Source organism: Coturnix japonica, chromosome 2, assembly GCF_001577835.2.
Source record: "Coturnix japonica isolate 7356 chromosome 2, Coturnix japonica 2.1, whole genome shotgun sequence".
In the NCBI taxonomy this organism is placed as follows: Eukaryota; Metazoa; Chordata; class Aves; order Galliformes; family Phasianidae; genus Coturnix; species Coturnix japonica.
This window is the reverse complement of record NC_029517.1, coordinates 29,679,315-29,703,638: the sequence shown is the minus strand read 5'-3', so window position 1 is coordinate 29,703,638 and position 24,324 is coordinate 29,679,315. Positions and strand designations below refer to the sequence as shown.

General features: G+C 36.9%; 1 protein-coding gene across 1 annotated transcript in view; it reads left to right on the top strand.

Annotated features, from left to right (window-relative positions):
- The window catches only part of SKAP2 (src kinase associated phosphoprotein 2), a 106,598-nt gene that overhangs the window by 41,769 nt on the left and 40,505 nt on the right, over positions 1 to 24,324 (top strand). Inside the window, exons 5-6 of the mRNA XM_015853838.2 lie at positions 21,293 to 21,370; positions 22,097 to 22,180. Coding sequence (XP_015709324.1) covers positions 21,293 to 21,370; positions 22,097 to 22,180 — 162 coding nt within the window. The remainder of the gene's footprint in view (positions 1 to 21,292; positions 21,371 to 22,096; positions 22,181 to 24,324) is intronic.

The window sequence follows — 24,324 nt, the reverse complement described above, 5'->3', positions numbered from 1 at the left end:
CTGGGGTGATACTGAAGTATTAATTGAAGATTAATCTGTATGTTTGTAGTTACTTGCTTTTAAATTACTATTGTATGTGTATCTCATCTCTGTTAGGCGTGCTGGTTCATTCCACAAATAAATAGGCATTATCCCAGGTCCTCCTTGAACAGCATTACAGAATCACAGCATAATTTATGTGATTAACACATCAGGATAGAAGTTGAGCTCATTGCCAAAACTGTATGGTGCATTGCTGCTTGAAATGTCCTCTCTCACAACATACTGGAGTTTGGGATGTTTGGAACTGCTGGGAAGATGCTCAGGAATTGGCAGATTGGGTCCACCTTTTGACAAATGATGAAGTTAACCTCTGTATTTCTACAAGTACAAATTTCACTGTGCTAAGTATGACTGACAAATCGTCTATGTCTTTATATTAAACTGATTTGCCTTTTCAGAACTAAAACTATAATTCAGCCACTTCTCCGCTGAAAGCTGCACACAGGTGTTTGGTGCACTTAGGCACCAAAATAATTTATGTCTATTAGCCTCACCCTTCTCGACGTTAAAACAGAAATATTTTTGTTGTTTTCTTCAAAAAGCTTTCAATATGATGAATCTCCAATAAAACCAAACGCAGCTTCTGATGATTTAAACTGATCTTTTCAAAGATAAATCAGATTCCATGGTTAGCACTGTAATCATCTTGTCATGCTTAGTGTGATTATTCACCTTTTAAAAGTAATGGTGAAGTTTTTCAGGTTCTGCAATCTGTAGCTTCTTGTAATGAAAGAACGGTATACATATCAATTAAAATTAACTGCTAGATGGAGCTTTACATTTACGATCCCCAGTGCTGTAGGAAATCATCTACTGACCTCACATTTAGCTCTAGTGTAAAGCTAACAGGCATTTCAAGACTGAAGTGAGCGTAGTTAAAGTTTCATTCAAAAATAACATTTTGCTAAGCAAATATTTGTCTGTTATTATCTGACACCTTACTACTAAACAGTAGCTGTCTGCATTTGAGGTCTGCACCTGTAGAAGTCTGCCCTTTATTTTCAGGTTGAAGCATATGTCTTAGCCTGCGTTGACCTGAATTTACTATCAAAGAAGATGTTCTTGTTTTTATTTTAAAGTTACTTTGGAATTAATAACCACATGGATTTTGCTTATCCTGGGAGAAAAACAGTGAGGGAAGATTTTAAATGAACTGTTTTTTGTTTTTTAACTTTCTCCTCCAGTTTGGACAGCACTGATTAACAAGGATTTCTTTACAATTGGATGTGTTTATTGCGTTGACAGAGCACAGGCAACAGCTGTAGTTAACATCTTATGAAATACAGTGCTAATAAAGGCAATTAACATTATTTTAATGGACATTTTTATGTTGTAGTGATCTGTGTAAGCTTTCATAGTGAAGTACAGTTAGTACATATGGTACATCTACAGTACTAATTACATTTATTACAATGGCTTTTGCTCTGCATTTCAGCCATATTCTGTGCGGTGGACTGTTTCACAGAAGCATGCTAATAAAACATATCCTATGAATGCAGCAGTTGATATTAGAATAAATAAATGTTGAAGTTCGTTATAGCTGTCTGAAGGCCTCTTAGTTATGAAATACTTTCATATCCATATGGGCCCCAAGGGTTTTGAGAATAACTATGGCAAGAGAATATATGTTCTAAGGAGAACATGTTCTGTATAGAGCTTTCCAAATCTAGTGATGCAAGCTCTCTGTCATGTACATTGTTTCTTATTTTTACTGTTGTCATTGCTTCAGCTGTTAAGGATTGCAAACGAAAAGAGGGATCTGTTGTGGTAGGTGCTCTGCAAATAAAAAAATACAGGGGTGTACAATTCAAATTTGATGCCTGAATGACTCAGGTTACTCACTGCTCATAATATTGGTCTTTGAATGAGAATACTGGAACACTATCATTGCAGCAGTACTCTGGGTTAAAGAGCCATTCTGAGAAGTGGGACCAGTTAGCACTGGCATGGCAACTGTGCTGCCTGAGTATTTGAGACCAGCGTTTGTGTGCATTTTGCATTGGGTGCTGGTGTAGGTATATCTGAGTTTTGATTCAGAATTATGGGAGGGCAGCTGGGAGGGGATACTTTGCCCTACTCGTTAGTTTATTGCATCATGAAAGGCACAGATACCTGTGCAGAGACAATTATCAAACATGTGCCAGAAATTTATATGAAGAAAGTTTAGCCCTGATTTGGGAGTAAGAGCAGGTATGTGAGGTAACCGACTTTCTGAGGGCTGTCTCCGGTCTGATTTTCTGTCGTCTCCCTCATCCATTTCCCAGTCAATTGGATGGAATGCTCTTATTCTGGCTCCTGCTGAGGGTAAAACTGATTCTTTCTTTTTATTGCTAATACATTTTGAGACCCAAAGCATTTCTTAAATTTTAGTGCTAGCAGACTGTACTTGTAGTATAGAGTGATACTAAAGGCTGGGGCTGCAAGGTAGAAAAGGGGATTAAGAACGGGAAGGTAACAAGATACTTTCTGTTGCATTTCTAATGAGTTGTTCAAAGCTGATCAAAGGGAGCACTGATAGAACAGGCTGAAGCCAACAAATGCATTCATGTTTACCTCATTCCCTGGAATGTCATAACTGATGGGACAGGCAACTCCTGATTGATGGGCTGGATGTGGCTCTCCCTAAAACAGCTGACCTGTCTTACAGCTCATTTCCAGACACCTGTGCAACCCCTTTGCCTTAGTTCTCCTGCGCACATGGTTTGTGAAGTCTATTTCTGTGTGTCTAGTTGGCAGCAGGACTTCTGCTCAGTGAAGGTAGGTATGCCGACCTACTTACAAGTGCTGTGATGGGGGAAGGAGAATATGTATAAGTTTATGAAAAGCACACTTGGCTAAGAATCTCCCGGATGTGCAGAAGTGCCAGGGAACAAAATGAGCGCATAACCTGATCTAGGTAATGCACAGAGGTGAATTGTTAATAGTCGAGGAGGAAATTAAACAGAGTAGGAACTCGGGGATCTGGGACTGAAAATATAAAGAAGGAGATGAAGTAGCAGAAATGATAGAAATTGAAAAGAAGGAAGCAGCTTAAAAAATGGCAATATTGGACACAAGGAAGTCTTTGCAGGAGTTAAGACTTAAAGACATGCTGGTATCAGAAAGACTGTTTCTGGAGATGGGTGTTGGTATCAGAAAAGGAAGAAGCTGGTGTAGGAAAACAGTGAGATTGGAAAGTCTGGTCTGGGGCAACAAAATGGTCAAGTCAGTCCTCAACAAGAGTGTCCTAACTTGCTGGCTTTGAGGCTGTTGTTTAAGAAGGAACTATCTTCTGGCTTGAAGACAACACATTAGCTATTTGGATTAAAAATTGGAAGATACAGTTTCTCTGGGATTTTTTTTTAATATCATAAATATCACAGCAAAAATTGGTTTTATGTCCTTAATACATGGTGGTGCTCCAAACTGTACCTTTTGTATGACACTTTCATACCTTCTTTAGTTGAGATATATTGTTTTACAACACTGCCAGGCCTAGCTCCTAGCTTTGGCCTCGAGGCTGGTTTTGCGTGCATCCTGCATCTTTTCACAACCTGCCCTTGCAGATTATTGTTGTTTCCAACCTTGAAGGTTAGAACAGGGATAAGAAATGTAGGGAAATGGGCACTGGAAGTCAGGTGGGCTAAACGAACCCCCACAAATTCCTGGCCTTTCTCCTTCCAGCTCTACCCATCAGAAATTCTCTTGTGTCCCAGGAGGGAAGAGAAAAGAAGTTGCCTCTTACATCTAGTTTCTGTGAAGTCTCTTCACAATACTTCCACATTTTGTTCCCAGGGGAAGTGAAAACTTTGGATTCTTTGCCTAAGGAAATTGGCCATGTAAGTGTTATGAAAAATGTACTAAATTAGGAGAACCCATGGCAGAAGTATGTGGGAATATGCTTATTTTCACACGCATTTGCTTGTTTTCTGCTGTTTTCTGTTCTAAGACTTCACTGGGGAGGGAAATCTGCTTATGTATTGTAGTTTTTAGTGCCTTAGGAGTCTGGTCAGTGTCTGTTGGGATACTTGATCATGAAAGCAGACCTTCAGAGGCTGACAGGTCCTGTACTCAGTTTACTCTGATGTATGCAACAAGTGTGACATAGCATTGAAAATGCCCTTATTGTATATGTGGTTTAGACATCATGCAAGTGTAGCAGCCATTGGATGGGGGACTTAGGACATCTGGCAGCATAACCTACTGTATGAGCAGAAGTCCTAGCTTTGCATGAAATGCAAAAAGGTGGTAATGACTGCTAGGACTGTAGTCCATTGCCCAAAGCAGCAGACCCATCAGCTGTACTAAAGATCAGTACAAATGTGAAGCTTACTGCTAGTGAAAAGCAATTCCTTTTTTCATAATTATTTTGTTGGATGAGCCTCTAATGGAAATAATGCAGAAGATTCTGAATTAAGTTGAGCCTTGTGTTTCTCACAAACTTCTTCAATGACAGGCTTGTTTTCTGCCAAAGATATCTGAGGAAAGCAGATGAATTCCTGTGGTTTAGATTTAGCTCTCTTTTTTAATGTACGTAACGTTTCGTTTGTAAAACATATCAGTAAGAGCATGCAAACAAAAATTATGCCTTGTGTGGCAATTTATGATGCTGAGTTATGCAGGTTAAACCCTGAGATCAATTTAGTTTAGCTTTTTAAAATTTATTTATTTATTTATTTATTTAAACAAAGGGCAGCAGCTATGGTGGCCCTAAGTGCACAGCAGTTAGGTGAGATGGATATGTGAACAACTCAACGTTGTTACAGAACATGGATTGCCAAAGGATGTTCTTTATGAGATTATGAATTCAAGATGAGTTTTGTTACAAAAAACAAAACTTAGGGCTGTAGTGATAGTTTTTAATAGTAAGTGGACATAGCTAATGATCAGTATAGAGAATTGAGCAGTTTAGCCTGTGGTTTGTACATTTTTGGCTTGATAAATTAGTTCTTATTGCCTCTGCACTTGCTGGTGAGAAGCAAGGTTTGTACTAAAGTAGCAAATTCCGGTCATAGACTTTGAAAGATTTTAGTGTTGCTTGTTTCTTAACCAACAAGCAGATGTGAAATGTTTCTTCTTTTCAAGCATTTCTTCTTCCTAGTCAAACACTGATGCAACTGCTCTCTCCAGTATTGAATAAACGGTCCCCTGTTAGAAAAACTGACATCTGGAAGACTCTTCACAGTACTTCACATAGCAATGCTCTGACTCAGCCATTAGTTGTCTGAGCTCAAATCGGGGTCATCCCAAGAAATCTGTAATGCCTTTTACTTCTAGCGAGAGCTTGCCTGAAAATCTGCTTAATGTTGTCATTCAAAATTTACATGGTTTCATTAGACTTATTAAAAGCAATGAAAAATGCAGAAGTACGTAACACTGATAAAGCCCTTTCACCTTGCTATTTCAAATCACGTTTATGGACAATGAATTTAGCTTCCTAGTAGCCCTGGGCAGAGGTATTATCTCCATTTTATGGAGAAGAAAACTGAGTTAGATTCAATGACTTGTCCAAGGTCATATGTAAGACTGACAGTATTGGAAGGAAAAAAAAAAAAGTGCCCAGACTTGTCTTAATTACATGGTAATTTTTTTTGAATAAACTGACTGCCTTAGAAGAAACGTGTTTGTGTTTTTTGTCTTTGGGCTTTAATATATATATATTTTTCAGTGTGAATTTTGGGGGAAAAAGAAAGGAAAGAAAAAAATGGGGAAAACAAAAGTATTTTCCTCAGATGAGTGATTCTCACAACGGAGAATATTAATAAGACTTTTTTTTTCCTCCCAGACTTCAGTTCACTGAAAAACAGTTCACTACAAAAACTTTGTTGTGGTCCACTCTGGCTCTGTTGTTCTCTGTCTTTATTTCACAAAGCTGCCCTCATTATTTCACATTCGTACATTTGCATATGTACAAGAGGGAACAGCTGCTTTCTGCAGGGATTTTGTGTACTCATTCATATTCCCACAGTGGTGGCCTTGTTCTGAAGCACACTGCTACCCTGTGGAAAAGCAGAGGAATACATGGGCAATATAGAAATCGGTTTGTTATCAAACATTTACAAAGTACAGCAGTAAATGAAAAGAGTAAACACAAAGTACTGTTTTAAAAGAGCCTTATGATGAAGATGTATAAAAGTCTCTTCCTCTTCCTGGAGACTAATAGGAAAAAAATCTGTTCAGAAGAAATTTTGCAGTTCTCTTAACTTTAAAAACAAACAGCTCCTTCCAAACAAAACCAAACTAGTTTGATATTAAGAATGCTTTGTGGTTTTGTTTTTTATTAAAAAAAAATATATATATATATAGAAATTGTTAGTGCTTGTTTTTCATTTGAAGATTATTTTGGCCTAGTTAACAAATATCTGTTCCCATATCCATGAACAGAAAATATGCCTCCATGTTGCTAAACATTTGAGGTTTCCAGATATAGAAGAGAATATATCAAGAGAATAGCTTTTTATTCCTGAAGGTTTGTGAATAGTCGGCCAGTTATGAGTTTGGCCCTTCCTATTCCCCCCCCCCCCCTTTTTTTTTAACACTTTAACTGTGTATTTTCTTAATGCCTGAACTTAGATTGTAAGATTATTAAAAAAACAAAAACAAACAAACACAAACAACAAGAAACTAAATGACAAAAAATTATCTCTGTAAGTTGAAAAACTTAAAGGCTCTAATCTGAATTAGAGATGAAGAAAACTAAGACTCTGGCTAGAGAGATGTGGGAACACATTAAGGTATGTAATCTGTGCACTTTGAGTTTTGGGAACTTTATTTTAGAAGACAACAAATGCATTCACTTTTTGTTAGTCTTTAAAATTCTGAAGCATCACACAATGACTTTGAGGATGAGCTTTGAGTCCAAGTGTACACAATTGTCTTCCAAAGCATTAAGATATGTATATACATGAAGAGGTTGAAAACGTGCAGTTGAAATGGAATGTGCTGGATGTGATAGTAACAACTGGATCAACCTTTTAAAATAATAAGATGTATTACAAATATAATTCTATCTAAAACATTTGCTTCCTCACTGGATATTTTTGCTATTTTGCAACCTTATACTGCTATTTTGCAACCTTATACTGTTGGAGTTCTTGTTTCCATAGTAGTAGATAGCATTAAAATATTTTGAAGAGTAGAGAATTACAAATATTCTGCTTATGGATAACTGTGGGGGAAAAAAAGGAAGGTCATAGTCTGACCTACAGACCTTGGCAGTGTCCTTTAAACAATCATTAATCATATGTAGTGCATCAAATCATCATGTGCAAGATAACATTAGTGACCTCTCCAACTGAGAATAACAAATGACTTAATTTTCCTTTCTATACATGACAGTAGCGTTGACAACCTCTATGTATTTTTTTTGCCCTGTACCTAATCAACTGATCATTCTCAACACAAAATTTCCTTGGAGTACGTCTTTTCACTCCTATTTCTGCATTATGTGAATGTCTAATGGATTAGTCATCATATTTGTTACTGCTGGGGTGCCTGAAAGCAAAGAAGTTTCAGCATCTTTTATGCTGATGAAATGATAAACTGAACAAGGGAAACTGGATCATGTTGACTACTTACATTATTTAAAATCTGTAAAGCTGTGTTTCAAAATGTTGTTAAAAGCACACCATGCCTAAGGATTACTGGGGAAAGTGTGCATTGTTGATAACATTTTGGGGAAAGCCTTTAGTCTTATATAAGATCTTAAATAATTCATATGGCTTCCACATTGCCTATATAAAAATTGCTTAAAATTCCTAGAAGTGGCATTACTGGTTACAACTGGAACTTGGGTATGCTCAGAGGTACGTCTTTATACACAGTTGGAGAATTAGAGTAAATATTTTAGAGCTAAACCGAAGGCTTAATTGCCTGTCAGCAGCTGAAAAGGTCTTGTAAAACCAATTATAACGCTAAGATGTCTTTGTGTCTATTCTGTAATGGCCAATGCTGCAGGAAGGAGTATAGGAATCTGCAGAATCAGAGTGCATCAAAGAGTTAACGCACACCTTAGGCAATACTTCATGACTGTTGCTGTCTTCTCAGAAATTGCCTCAGGATTTTCAGCATTCTGGCCTGTCAGTCTTGCCACTGCCCCACCACCTGCAGTCTGATGGCTCCAGCTGTTTTTTTTTTTTTTCCCATTTCTGCAGCCTGGCCTTAAGCAGGAGCAGTGCTAGCACCTGCATGGCTAAGCACTGTAGAGACTTGCAACTCATTGGCTTGCACTGATACTCAGTCAGCCCTTCGATACTGATTTGGAGGCAAAAGTTATGTAGTGTCCCCCTGGCACCTATGGGTGCTGCAGATCAGCATCCTGGCCTTATTTTGTCTTTTTCTGGTGGAGTCCACTATTGACCCGGTTTCCCTGACATCTTCCTGAGCAAATTTCACTGAAAGGCAGCAGGACAGTGTGCATCCAGGTGCGATATTTCTTAAGATTTTGCTGCAGCTGCAGACTTTCTTGGTGGCATCAATTTACTTATTCATTGCTTCTGGCACTCTTATAGTGATTAGAGACCAAATGAGCAGTTGTTACTGCTGGTTGCTAAAATGGAATGGTTTACAGGAGAATGCTTAAGAGTAGAGAAAATCTTACTGAGAACTCTAAAATACCTTAATACCATGTAGCTTTTATTTATTTGTTTATTTATTTTTCCCTTTTGAAACCATAATTAGTGGCTGAGTAAACTCTAGGTTTTAGCCTCATGACTGGGCTGCCGGAAACTTTCAACACAACCCTCCGAGTGGAGTTTTCCCTCTCCATCCGCTGATAACACGTTCCAGACCTACTCAGGGAGATTCAATTTATTAATATCTGCTTAATAAATCTGAGACACTGTGCAATTTATAATCATCCCTATATCTGCAAAACGCCTTTCTTCCTAGCAGGCTAAAATCCTAGCATGCCCATTAACAAATAAGGTTTAGGTTTTATCTTTTTTTTCAAATATATATTTTTTTTCTTCTTTTCTTTTTAATACCTTGCCTTAAGGGAAGATGTAGAATTAAGTTTAAAAAAATTAAATAATTTTCTCTAATTTTGACTGGCCAAAACTCCCCCCCCCAAAATATGCTGTAATATAGGATAATAACTTTGCTGTGAATCTGTTGTGTTTTCACTCAGCCTGAAAAGGACAGCATAGATGTAGGCTGACACAACATCGTCTATTTGCAGGTTTGTCACCACTTCTACCTTCAGTTGGTTCATCAGGTCACCCATTTTTAAAAGGCTGTTTTGCTTCTTAAGGTGGAGTAGAGACAGTGTGTTGACCTATCTTGTGCTGCAGCTCACCTCTTGCATCATTCATATGATATTATTCAACATTGACGCCTTTGTGTCTAATAACCAAACGATAAACTTTAGGTTGCTTTGTGTAGTAGCATCACTTTTATTTTTTGGTTTTAAAGATTGACAGAATGTCAACAGAACACACAGAACAAATCTGTGCACTGACTTTTTAGTTGCCTTAGTTAACAAGATTCTGTCATTGCAGAATCTAATCCTTCTTGCTCTTTGCTTTAATGACCTTCAGTGCTGAAGTCTATTATTGCTCCTTAAAAGCTAGTGCTCCAACCTTACTTTTTTTTTTACCCCGTGGATCTATTTCAAATTATAAATCAAGTACATCAAGTTTTTAATGTGTGCAGTGACTGTGCCTGGTAAATAGGTCAGTGTTCCTTGCTCTGCCAGTTGTGTTCAAGTCCATTCCTGAATCTAAATTGTATTTCTAGAGCCAGATGGATAAATTAGGCTCCCTAGTCTGGTAATTAACGTATCAGCCTTACCAGCATATTTCAGCTCCAATTTATCTGATTTTTCTCTTAATGCTCACCTTTATTTACTTATCTATCTATCTATCTATCTATCTATTTGGGGGGAAGGAAAGGGGAATGGAGGAATTTGTTTCAGGGAGCCACATAGAAAACAAACAAACAACCCCCCATAACCTGTGTGAGCTTTAAACTGTCTTTCTGTGAATCAATAATTGCTGCTATGAAAACTTAGCATTTAGGCGGTTATGCTGTTCTAACACTAGAATTTGGTTTTGTATGGACATTAAAGTTGTGTCCTGTGCAGATAATACGTTACTGTGCTTGTCTGAAAAAGTTACCATAAGAACTATGGCATGATTAAACATGCAAATTAACTTCTTAATAGTTTCTACTTTATTCAACCCAAAACATTAGTTCTTTATATATATATATATATATATATAATAAGGATTTTTTTTTCTCCTGTAAATTGTCTATAGCATAACTGAAGTATGTAATGGCAAATTAAGAGTAAACAGCTTCATAGAGCTGAGAGGTTAATATAAGGTGAAACTAGGAGTATTACCTACATTATTTGTTAGTTTAGAAAGTTATGCTTTTCATTCCCCTCTTGTAAAAGTTGTAAAACAGACAAAAATTTGAAGGACCAATCCTTAGAAATTCAGCTCAAATCTATATGTGTGTATGTAGATGTAACTAAATATTGTTGTCTCTGTTCCAAATAAACACTATTATAGTCTGAGAAGAGAAAAACAAGAGACTTCACAGTGACCTTTATGGTTTTTGTGATCTTAATTCAATGATGCTGCTTCAGCTCATTTCTTTATATAAAGGATACTAATTTATTTGTATCTTATTTGCACAGATGGCCATCTCATTTTTTTCCACTTGATATGCTGCAACATATTCCTTTTTTTTTTTCTTGTTACTATATACTAAATTTCTTGCTCCAAAAATTCTTTGAGTTAGCTCTATTTTAATGTGGATTAATCTAAAATTCAAGAGATTACCTTATGGGGCTAGAAAATATAACAGTAGATGCTGCCTCTAAGAAAGAATTAAATGTAAAAGTGATAGTATGTGTGAGGGGAAGTTGCTGTGACTATTCGTAAACTTTTGATTCCTAATGTAGCCTTTAGGCTTGGTAAGAAAAGCTTAATGTTTGTAAAGATTATCCTGACAGCAATACGCTGGGTCAATTGTGAATACATGCTTAGCATGAGGGGATGTATTAATCTGCTACAGCTACCACTGTAAGTGGTTGGAATAAATAGAGGGCTCAAGCAGATGAAGAGGGATTAACTGTGTAAATTGAGCAAACTCTTCAATCACTAAAGCAGTGATTTTACAAAGGATTAGTCTGCTTTTACAAATATTGATTACTGATTTGTTACTCTGAATGAAGATGATATAACTTCTGCAGTTGCTGTGTCGTACCCTATGTGAAGTGTGCATCATTCATATTAATGGGATTGTCATAGACATTATAGAAACTGACAGATTTATTATAGTGGCGCTGTTAGCAAAGTCATAGTTAAGGTTGTGTCAGCATTTCCATTAAAAGTCCTGTTTTCATTTTTGGTGTTCATAGATCAGCTTTAAAATTTACTCAGATGAAATTTTGGCAATACCTGCTTATAACTTGGACACAATTAATATTTTTGTGTGCTCTTAAAGAGAACTGAGGCTGATTTTTAAATTGGAATAAAGTACTTAAAAAACGATTACAGGTTTACTTTCCTTGTTGTTAGTTCAGCTTTTCACCTTTAATGTTATAACTGGCATGAATTTCAATAGCAATACATTGACCGTCTGGGTTGACTTTCTAGTTCTTAGTTTAGGTTGAGATGGAAAGTAAAACACAAATGTGCTATGAGAGTCAAGGGGTACAGGATGAGAGTTGGAGTTTGAAAAGTTCCACTGGCACTTATTCACCTGTTCCCTCATTGTAGAAGTCAAGTTTTAAAGAATTCCTGTCTGTCACAGTATGTTTTCCTTCCAGTCTTGTGGACAGATCACAGAAGAATCCACTAACAGAACTCGGTTCTCTCTTCCCAAGTTATTACCCCCACATTACTGAACATGATGGTAATTCTGGCTTGTGAACTTCCAGTACTTTACCTCTTTGGGATTTCATATTGCAGGTGCTGAAGAAACAGAAATCTGGATATTTTTACTGAGGCAAAAGTCAAACTGGCATTAAGGAAGCCAATGGGAGTAACTTCTTCACTTTTAAATTTCAAAGCCATAGATGGTTTCCAGAGATGATTTAAATCTGGTTAGGGCCTTAAGAGATGCAGATATTTTCAAAACAATTTTTCTGAATAAAAATGAATGTTATTGTTTAGTTGCACTTTATTTTCTTTCCAATTATTCCAACTACAAGCAGTAAGAGCTGTGCAGTCCTTTGAGAAAGGTGTTGATCATGTGTGGACTTAAAATTGAAGTGGACATTTCAAGTGACTAAGCAGAACTAAGTGGGGCTTATGGGAGAATTGGTGCAGTTGGTCTGATTTGTTCTCTGATCAGCTAACAGTCACCAAAGTTTCTCTTCTTGCCTGCATCTTCAAGTGTGGGATTTCTTCTGAAGACTGATGGAGTGGAAGTATTATCATAGCCATTTGTTAAAGGTTGGAGTTGATACTGGAAAGATGGTTCTTCCCATTGGTCTTAATACTGCCAGGTGAATGACTGCTACAATTTACACCTGGAATCCCTTTGAGAAAAATAAGAGTATTCTGTTGGCTTCTTAAAGTGTTCTCTATTGACTACTGGCAGTGTTTCCCTTGTTCTTTTGAGTTTGGTCCCATGCAACGAGAGCAAAACAGGAAGATTTTATCATTGTGACAACAAACTCCTCATGAAATGAGATCTGAAAATAGCTGTGTATTTTTTCAACGCTAAAACCTTTGGGTCTTTATTTTCTCCTTCAGAGTAGTTAAAAATGACATTGTGGTCACTTTCTTTTCTTTTCTTCTTCTTCTTCTTCTTTTTTTTTTTTTAAATTCTTTTTATATTCTCATGGTCTTGCTCTGTAGATAGTAAGTTTAATTGTTATTTTAAGGTGCAGTATCATTATTGCAGGATATTGTAGTTCCACCAGAACTTCCCACTTCTACATAATAAATTATATTTGATGTGCATTTTGTGTTCAGTAGTGGGTAAACTTGTGAGTAAACTTGAAGTTCTCATGTGAGATTTTTTTTTTGTTTTTATTTTGAAAAGGCTTGTCTTTATGTGCATATGGCACTGGAAAGTTATACCTCCATATGAATCTGCGTTGACTTTTGGATGCAGAGCAGTTTTCAGTGTGATGCTTCACTGATCTTAGCTTTTAGTTAAATTATCAGCTATAGAAGAAATGGATGAAAATGAAGCAATGAGGCAGAACATTCAGGCTGTTTTGCATTTGCAGGAATACATGAAATGTGGAAAATGAAAACTGTAGCTTTTTGGACCCTCTCACATTGAACTCTACAAGTGCTACTTTTCAAGATTTGGTTCTGTTTTTAGCTGACTGTAGGAATTCTAATCCCCTCCTTCATACAGATGAAAGATTTCCAGCGCCAACCAGTAATGTTAAATTTTGTTTTGATCAGGGATATGAGCTGTTGGAGCATTTAAAATGTTCTAAGTGTTGCATGCATGTTTCCTTTCAGAAGCTTAGCAGACCAGGACTTTGGCCAGGAGTCAGAACAGTTGGAACTTTGCAGCCTGCAGAGCTAAGCCAAGGGGCTGCCACTTGGCATAAGTGACTTCCATATATAAAACATTGTACAATTTATGCTGGGTTTTTTCATTGGTGTTTTATGATAGTCTGAGGATTTCCTTCTTTTCCTGGATTTCTTTGGTGTTTGCTGATTGTATATCCAGCATGTTATGCTTCTGATGAGAGCAGCAGTGAAAATCACCCCCTGACAAAATGTCCCTATCACAAATTAAAATTCACACTGGATGTAGGAGTAGATACAGTACAAAAAATACTGAGAAAGGTCAAACTAAGAGGGAGAATTCCACCATTTTGGTTTTATTGATATGTGGTTTATGAAGACTGTAGCTTGGATAACATTACCAAAATCTGGATAAAAGTCCCAGAAAAGCCCCCAAACTTAAGTTTGCATAGATGTTGAGAGCTGAGTAATAAATACTTGGATTTATAGGATGCTGAAATTAAAGAATGCAGGCTACTTATTTTAAAACACCATTTGAAATTTCATTGTTTAGCTTTGCAAAAAGTGACATTTGGCAGGTTTTCTGCTAAAAAGTCGAGTTCAATCGTTGTCATTGTTTCCTGTCAGTTTAAGCTCATTCACTGAACAAAACATGCCAGTCATCCAAGGGGAAAATCTTAGACCTTTCAAAACTAAAAAGAGCTAGGGCGAAATTTAGAAAGTAATAGAAAATTTCTTGTTTCCGTTACCATAACTTTTTCTTAGGACACTGTGTGTGATATGTGGTTATTTCCAGGGGTTTTGCTTATGCTTACCAGGTGGTTACTTAAAAACTGTAGTAAACTGTGCTGTACTGTAGTATTACCTTTTCCAGATGCTTTAGATGTTAAGCTGAAAATTGCTTTTTTTTCACCTGGACATTAAATGCTAGCTTTTAACTTGCTGCTTGATAAAAGTATAGGACTTTTTTCCTATTAGTCATCTGGGAATAGGGGAATCATGATGTGGTTAAAGATGCTATCCATATGCATTTTGACATCATGCTGGTCATACTCCAGCTGTATACTCTTTATTCCTGACCTTGTAATTTTCTCTGATTAGCTAACAGCACCTTCTGCAGTTCAACTATTGTGTAGATATTCTGGATCTTTATTTAGGGTTTCTAATCAAAATTGGATGTGTATGCTTGTCTGTGAGATGATCCTGGGAAATTTCAGCTTGCCTACGTCATTTCATGAGAATTTCCAGTGCTTCTAATTGAACCATGATGGTCTTTCTTGACTTCCTTCTGTTGGCAATGCAAAGGCATTTCTTTTATCTGTGTGTTTTCCTGTATATTTTATTTCTGAAAACCAAGTAGGAAGCTGAGCTTCTTGTTACATAGGCAGAATTTGTATTTTTAATCTTTACAACTGCTACACTTTTCTGTTAGCAGCAGTATGTGCCTCTGCATGATGGAAACCTTTCTGCCTCTTTATAGAATGACTGATTAAACAGTAATGATGCTTGGAAGAATTTAAGCTAACTTTTAAGTTTCCATGCCCTGTTTTACAGAGGCATAAGTGTACGAGAGAAATTTGTACAAGATAACTTTTCTTTAATGCTGTATCTTCTTTCTGCTGTCATTCCTCAGTCCTTGTAAAACAGCTGAAGTGTAGAAAATGTTGTACCTTTGCTTCACTTTTTAAAATTATTAGTATTAGTAATTAATTATCCATGTGAAAGTCAAATCTGGATCAAGGGGCAAAAGACATTAATTCCTTTACACGTTACGGTGCTATAGTGAATGTGACTGGGGGTGTCTTAGTAGCAATTTGAAAGGCAACAAAAGAATGCATAAAACCAGGGCAGTATTAGTTATGAAGACATTGTAAATTTAAAGTTTAGACAAGGAGTGTGTGATCCAGGATGATTCCATTAGGCGGGGGATCCTGGTGAATGGAGACTGACTGGCTGACTCCAGTAGTTCATTAAAAAAAGAAAGACTCCATCAGATGAAATACGTTACAAGTATTAAGGAAGCTTTGCATAGAAAACAGATGAGGGTTGAGATGCCGTGGATTTAAGTTTTTGAAAATTTAAAAATCTAAATACACATTTATTTAATTAGGGGATAAATGAAAATGACCAAAAGATTTCAAGCATATAAAATGTTTAAAAGAGCTCAGAGTTTCTGTAAAGAATACATCACAGTGTTTTTTAGGCTGCCTGGCCCACTGTCTTCTCATGAACTTACAGGAAGGAAGGGAGGAGAAATCCTCATACCTCTCTCCTTACAGGGAGGAGTAGGGAAGAAATAGTCAACATTTAGGCCTCCAAGGGTGTATTAGTGCTCATAGCCTGAACTTCAGATCCCAGATTAGAAAGAATTAACTGGAAACAGATGCTGCTTTAAGAATTCTTTAATAAAATACACTGCTGGCTCTTCTTAGAGGAGTATATTAAGGCAAGTTATTCTGAGGAGTTTATTATAAATGATTAGAAAACACAATGGTGAATGCTGGGCATAGCTCTGGAACAAAGCTCTATAGCCTAGATTTCCTTGAGAACGGATGCTTTGAAGACCAAAATGCTAACTTTTCTTGAACAAATGTTTCAAAACTAAATGCTGTATTTATTACTCCAAATGAGCTATGTTTTCTTTAAGATTTATATTTTGTTTCTTGTGTTCACTACTATTAGGCTACTATGTTTGCAAAGTACTGAAATAATTTTTGTGAAGGTATTTGAGGCAGTTAATGAAGCTAACAAGATCTTGTAATTTTCCTACTGATAGCTTTTCTTTAACCAGAAGACTCTGGGAAATGGGAGTTTTTTTTAAGTTCAACATACATTAATCTTCACTTAAGTAGGGAGAAGGCATGCATACGAGACTGAAACAACTCTTCTTTAGCCTAGATTCACAATGGTTGTGCAACAGATGTGACCCCACTGTGTTGCTATGTACAGATTCAAAGATAATTGAATCCCTCTGCAGTAGCTATTAAAAACGGTAAATGCTATATTTCCAGATCAAAATAAAATGGAGATTTGTGAAGAATTTTGGGAAGAAGGGTAGAAGGAAAAGAAAGAGGAATAAAACACTTTGAATGTTGCTAGAAACATTACTCCTCCTTTGCTGAGACTTTAACAAAAACATCAGAAAAAAGTTTGTCCTCAGCTTGAGAGAGAAGGAAAAATCTTAATTGTAGTATTTTAATGTGTTATAAAACTTATGAAATAGAATTCACTGTTTTTGTTCTCAGTAAAGTCAAATTAAGATATTTTGGCTTGAGCTTCCTTTTGCAAGGACTGAAGAATGGTGGATGATTCTGATTTGAGCAAGAAAACTTTGCCATTATAACGTTCAGACCTATGGGCCTGTACTAGGAAAGCAAGCTGTAATTAACTACTTAGCTGTACTGAGTTACACTTATCTCCACTTTGCCTGTTTAACTTCCCATAAGCATGCTAAGCACCTCTTTAGAATGCGCTGACCTCTAATTATTTCTTGTTTTATGTATCCCTTAGCCCACATTGAAGAAATGAAAAATACTCCTACTGGTATACAGTGCAGTATAATACAACCTAGTTTTGTTTTATTTGTTCTGTATGCAGAATGAAATGTCAACACCATTCTGTTCCCCAAAACTGAAAATGCAGTGCATAGCGATTAAATTTCATGCTTTATCATGTAAAGTGATACCAATGAAATTGTTTTTAAGTATTGCACTCTATTGCACTAGGGGGCAAAATTACATTACCCAGGCTTTTGACTGTCTCATTACTAAGTTGTGAAAATTATAGCCATGCCATGAGCTTTATTTTGAGATCTTTCTGAAGTCAGAAGATGCACTGGATTTGTGGGGTTTTTACAGTGGAATCTTTGTATTAATACACCTATCTTAATAGCATTTGTGCCTTTCTGAAGTCACAGCATGCCTGGTAGAAATTCTGGCTTTACTGGAGGAATTTTTAGCCTAGCAGTAACAGCATTATAATAACTCTTTGAACACAAGAGCACCTAGAACCAAGAGAAAGAACCTAGTATATCGTATGTGTGGTTTACTTTTCTCTAAGATTGGAAGGTTTATGCCTTATAAGTATTTTTATCTGGTATGCATCAGTCTGGGAATATGCAAGTGGAGCCTAGCCTGCAGATTTCAGTTTGGAATACATTCCAGTAATTCCCACCAGGATAAGAAGAGAAATTATTCCAGAATTCACCTATGAGTGGGAAGTCAAGAGAGAGGAAAAACCTTTAACATTAAGCAGATGGACCTCCCTCTCTTTATATTGGATATTTGGGATGCAAGATAATCATTCCCCCACATATTGGGAAGTACAGAAGTGATTCTTCATATCAAAAGAATAAAGTTCAAGGCGTAATTTATGAAGTAGACACTCAGGAATGGAAAGGAGACATTTTTGTATTCTCAACTCTACTTCCCACCACAGGCCAGGCTGCAGGAATTGCATCTGCAAGGGTTCACAGAAGCAACTGTGAACTGACACAACTGCAAGCCACAGGCCACTTCTTGACACAATGCTACTCTGGTCTGATATTTACAACTGGTTTCAAAACCTACAGTCTAGGAGAAAAGGAGAAAACAGGAAAGGCCATGGGCTCTGCTAATGTCTTAATTTCTAAAATTTTGAGACGTATCTGGAAACAGAACATACGAGAGCAAAACAGGCAGCGAGTCCTACTGGTGTCCTCTTTTTGGGCTGCTTTACTATAACAAAGTGCTGCTGTATTTTTCTTTTCTTTTAATGTTTAGTGCCAAGCCTGTTCTATCCCAAATGAATGAAGAAGTAGCATTTTGAATGAAAGCAATAGCAGAAAAAACAACATACTGTACAAATCCCAAACTTCTAGTTGGGAGTTTTTACATCTAAGAGTTGCGGTTCCCTCCAAATCATGTTTGAGACATGGATGAGAGTAAAGCAATGAAAGAAAGAAAAGGTAGTGAGGTGGCACAGTTTAGGGGTCTTTGCAGGCTCTAGGTGGAATCTGGAAGGAAGTTGCCATTCTCTTTTCCTTCTTTGCCTGCTTGTTTGTATTACAATATGGGGCTGAGAGTTGATCTGTGTTTGTGCCTTCTTCCTGCCACATATGCACAACATCTGCAGTTAATGAGAATCTGAGAGGAGGTGGTTCTTTCTCTTTCCTTTATCCTTTAGATAATACTTATTCTCCCTCCCCTTCCTTCTGGACATACAGGGGAACGAGGGAGGGAATCTAGGCTGATTTATGCTTTTGCTTTCATGTACAGCTGTATGTGTCTCAGAATATTACAATTAGGTCCCTCTCTCCTGACCTTCCACTAAAGATCCCTCATATTTTGTGGTTCCCAGGCTTCTCGGACAGAAGTAGGATAATAGGCCTGTGATCTATTTCTGCTTCAGCTACTTGCAGGTTTTGGACAACAGCAGTGCTGACCAGCTGCTCCTTGTTTCATAGAGTTCCTGCTGCAACTTTGAGCACCAGAAAAAGAAGCTTCATTCTGCAGTGTCACAAAACCAGTGGTAGATGGTGTTTTTTTTTTTTTTTATGCAGCTTTTTAGTTCTAAGTGCAAAATAGACGTAGTTTCAGAAAATGCTGTCATCAATTTCATCCCAACTAACCTCAGCAGAAGCAGCAAAACTGGGAGTCTTGTGGGATATTGATTCTCTAGTTCTGTGTAATAGGTATGTCAGATGAGGTTGTACCCATATGCAAAATAATGTGGAGTCACCTTATCATGTTTGGGATAACGTGTCCCATTTCACTTGGCTGTTCATTGAACGAACACTTGTAAAGCTTTCTCTTCAAGAACCAAAATGAAACAAACAACATATAATATCAAGTGCAATCAGTTGTTGAAATTCTTAAATTGATAAAAGTAAGTGAGCTTGTTTTGTTTGTTTAGTTAGATTTTCTCCCTTCCACATCTGTGGGGGTGATCTGTTTTAAAATATGCCCTACATGATGAGGTAAAGCTGTAAGTGCTGCACACTGATGCCTCCCAATGACCAACTGAAAGCAGCACACTATGTATGTTTGTAAAGCTTTTCCCCTCCTCCCCGCCATAATATCATCATTAGATCATCTCTTAAGGAACTATTAAACTTAGCCTTTAGCATCCAGCAAGTGTCTTTGTGTTAAATTCTCATTTGATGTTGTGCAGTGGTTTCATATGGATTTAGCACAGGGATACAGCTGCATCACTTTCAGATGCTTGGATATGGAGCCAATAGCTCTTTTACTTTTAATGCAGTATTAAGAATTCTGAGGAAGTTGAAATGATATCAAGAGTAATGTTAAACTGAAAATAAAGTCATTGGAACTGTCAATATGTATAAAATTCCATTTACTAACTTGTGGTACCCAACAAAATCTTAAATATTCTGTTGTCTGATGAGCAAGTCTTGTTGTGTTAGGGGAGGACTTTCATAGTTTTAACGATGATATTCTTCATATGCTCCTACCTCTTTCTCTTGTATTTCTTCTTACACAATTGTATTTAAATATGGCCACAATAATCCAGCTCATTTTTGGATGCCAATTAAAAAAATAAATCTATTTTAAGGAACAACCTAAAAACCCAGGAAGAAGGCATCACTTTCCTGAGACAGTGTTTGAAGTTCAAGGTCACACAATTGATCTTTAACCCAGCATATGTTGTTTAAAGTGGTGGTTTAGCACAGGGGTTGCCTGCTAATGTAGTGTTTTTTGTGTGTTTTTATTGGTGGAACTTAATGAGATTACATATATTTTGATGAATAATTGCTGCCGTGTAAGCTTGCCACCTACCTACAGTGACTCTTATGAATATTTGATGATAATAAGTGGTAGGAACTTCTTTGTGATCCTCACATGCACTTAGAAAAGGATAAGACAATACAGAAATAGCTTTTGTTCTGCTTTTTTGCTTGCAGTAAGCAATGTGACATTCCTGTTAGTGCTACTAGACATATCTAACATGTTTCTCAATACCAGCAGTTTCATTTAAACCATCATTTCATTCATTCAGCAAGGGAAGGCTGCAGGGTGGGAGATGTAGTTTTTAACATCTAGATTTCTTTTTTGATTTTGAGGTAGTTAGACTAGTTAGTCTCATGCTTCTAGCTGCAAATTTATGTTTGAGAAAATACTTGTTTATTTTGCAGATGAAGCAATTTCCTACAAAATCTAAAAATAATATCTGGAGATCAACAGTCTTGTGGATTTCTGTGGAACATCTTTGGTCTATTTAATATTGCTGAATAAACCCTGTTTACCTCAGCAGTGCTTTACAGTCATGGTGCACATTAGGCAATGTCTGTCAGTAGCAAGCACTACTTTTTATAATCCCTTCATCTGGGTTGGCTTCTCTCTTTTTTTTTTGCTATGCAGTACAATGTATGTTTTTCACCTTGCATGTTGTTTCAAGGTGTTTTTGCACGAAGCTCTTACTGAATGTCAGATTACTGATGTAGTTGTGTTGGATTGTGGTATTTGGTTTTGCTTACACATTGGAAAAAATAAAAATCAGTGTTTTATTACAGGCTTGCTGTACAGACCACATTCAAAACACAAGCTGACATTTCTAAGTTGCTTGTTTAATTTATATATTTCTTCATTTTGTTCCAAAACTTGCAGGGGCTGCTGCACAGCTATATATTTTTCCATGCTGAAGTGGTGATGACAGCAATGACAGTTTCGACATTCATAGCTATTTGAGCTTTTTGTACTTCAGTAATCTCGTATAGCAATTACTTTTTCCCATAATCCTGTGCATTACCCAAGTAAAAGTTCATTGATGCTATTGTAGTATTTTTCCTGAAAAGCGGGAGTTCACAGAAATTGTTTTTCTTTCAGGGAATCAGTTTCCTCCTATTGCAGCTCAAGATCTCCAGTTTGTTCTGAAGGCCGGATATCTGGAAAAACGCAGGAAAGGTAAGTTTAACTACCTTTGTGAAAATTGTTTAGTGTGTATGCCATGCTTGGAGGCTCTGTGTGCCAGTATTTGTAGTTGTACATGCAAGTAACTTTATACAGAGTGATAAATAAAATGGAACAGCAGTTGAAATGTAGAATCATTATTATGCAAAAGAAAGAATGAATAATTACTCCTGATGTGTTAAAAGATGGTCCCATTTCTTTACTGACTGAAAAAAATCATGCTGTGAAAGTCCAGTGTCAGCCATAATTCAGAGACTTTCAGATATTTTTGAAGAAAACATTAGGAATTTATGTAGAAGTACCATATGTTGACTTCATGTTTCAGTGAGCATCAAGATTTATTTTCCTTCAGGAGGGCAAATATCGATCTCGGCTTTGGTTCAGTCAATATTTACCTTGATTCAGTAAATCCTGTGTTGTCACCTCAATAACCACTTAATGCTACAATAACTGTAGGAAATATTCAGGAAGTTGTTAATAATTTCTTTATATTTAATGTTACACGCAACTTCTCTCTTTATATGATTTCAAATTCCCATTTGTTTCTTAACTGCCTGTTTCTAGCTTTGTCTACATTTGTCTTCCTCATATCCAGATTTTGCTTCCTTTACTTAGCAGTTTTCCTATCTTCTTCCCTCTTCCCTCACCTTTGAAAAGAAGTAACATATTCATGTTCAATAATGCCGCGAGGAAATATAACACAAGTTCTATTAATTGCAGACCACAGTTTTCTTGGCTTTGAATGGCAGAAGCGTTGGTGTGCTATCAGTAAGACGGTTTTCTACTATTATGGAAGCGACAAAGGTAATTAAAGGAATAATGATAAACTAATAAAATGATATTTTGATGAACAAGTGAATATGAAAAGATGTGCCTATTTTCTAAGGCAGGGGAACTGAGGAAAAAGGTTGAAGTTATTTGTAAAGCTACTTCACATGCCAATAGCAGCTAGCTATTAGGCTTGATAGTACTCTGATGTTTAATTAATCTACTGGACAGCAAAGACTCTTTTTGTCTAAATGGGATTTTCATTTTAAAATACCCTACAGCAATTAAACTATCTGAGTTCTTTAAAGGTTGTTCTATCCAGGAAAATGCTAGTACAAAAACCATATAGCGGTGTTCCATGTTTCCATCTAAATTTCATTCTGGAAATGAAGTAATATGTCAAACTAAAAGCCAGTCATGGGGAAAAGGGCTGGTTTCTGAAGGTGAGTTTTGATGGCACTTATGAAAGAAAATGGCATAAATGTTGGAATATCACTTTGAATTTTCATAATTGTCAGTGAAATAAAGCATCCTTTAAATTGCATGCAAAGCGTATTTTGTATTTAAGGGTAAGACATAAGATATAGAATTATATATATGCAAGTTTTAAAAGCGTGCATTTTTTCCCCCCCAAAGAACTTATTTTTGGACAAACTTTCAATATGAGCTTTTTTTTTTTTTTTTCCCCCTCTCCTCTCTTTTGCTTAATGTTTGTGCTGCTCTCCTCGAGATTAATGCTCATGGTCTTTTCATATGTTTTTAATTTGATTTGGTTTGTTCCCTTACTCAGTTTGCTGACTCATTTAAACTCATTCTCTCTTTAAAGAAAGAATTAACTTAAGGGTCTAATTGTTTCTCATGTACTCTGGAGGTTAAGTCCAGTTTTCATCTTGCTACAGTTTCCTCTCAAATTCTGTTTCCAGAGTTTTGTTACCACATCTGCTGTATGTTCTCTTATAAATCTTTGGCTTTTCATCTGCTGGTTTTTGGTCTTTGGATTAAGGCAGGAAAACACTATCTCCCTCTCTCAATGCATTTTTCTTTTGCAGCAGCTGTACTGTCAAGTCTGTGTTGTAATTTCTATTATCTACACTGAAAGCTAAGGCACATGGAAATGTTCCATAGCACAAGTTTTGGGGTTTGTGACGTGTTAGGAATTGACCCGAGATATACAGAGATATCTTTTCTATCTATTCCTTGATCTATAGGCAGGTGCTTTGTCTTGTACATTTCCAGCTTTTGTAACCTTCAGTTGTTTAGGGAAGGTCCTCTTTACCATACCCTAATGTTCTGGGTGGAGTTCATGGTCCATGGAGCATCTTCTAAGAGTTGCACAGACATAGACTCCATGACTAGCAAACAAATCACATACATGCAATAGTTTCTGCCCTGTCTCTGTGTGACTGGTGCTGTTAGTACAGGAAAAAGTAGCACAGAATGTGGAACTGGATTTTCTTGCAGATCTGGAATGACCAACAGTACTGTAGAATTTGTCTTTAGAGAAGATAACTTTTTCTTTGAGTAACCTGAGGTATTTTGCTTAGCCCTGTGATGCCGTGGTGTACACAGAGGTTTATTACAGTGAAGAAACAAGTTGACATCAGTGTGTGGAAACTGGACATGTAATTTCTTTAGATCCATCACAAACATGTTTACTACTGAAACTAAGCTGTCATGATGGTGGTTCTGGACATGTGAACTGCTGTTTGTAATGCTCTTCAGCTGCTGATTGTCAACATGTGATGATGCAGTGTGATAAGAGAATCTCCAGGAGATCTGGCCTGCATTTCCTGAAGAACTTGATGCTATTCTCCTGTTTCTACAGCCAGCAGTAGTACTTGCTGTGGTATGCTGTACTATTTGAGCTCTTCTTTTGCAGTGACCTTTGATGCTACACCAAATAACTTGGGCCATGTGGAAATGAAGCTGTGTTCTTCAAAGCTGGAGGATAACAGTGAAGCATGCATTTGAATAACTTTATGCAAGATAGGAGTTAGGCTCAATGATCCTTGTGGGTCCCCTGCAACTCAGGATATTCTACAGTTCTAAAACTGCTGTCACCTCCCAGATTGTATAGATAGCAGTTGTCTAAACAATGTTGGTCTGCCTGAGCCTAGGCAATGTCTGCAGGCATTTTGTATTGACTGGGCCCTGGTTGTAGAGCTGATTCACACAATTAG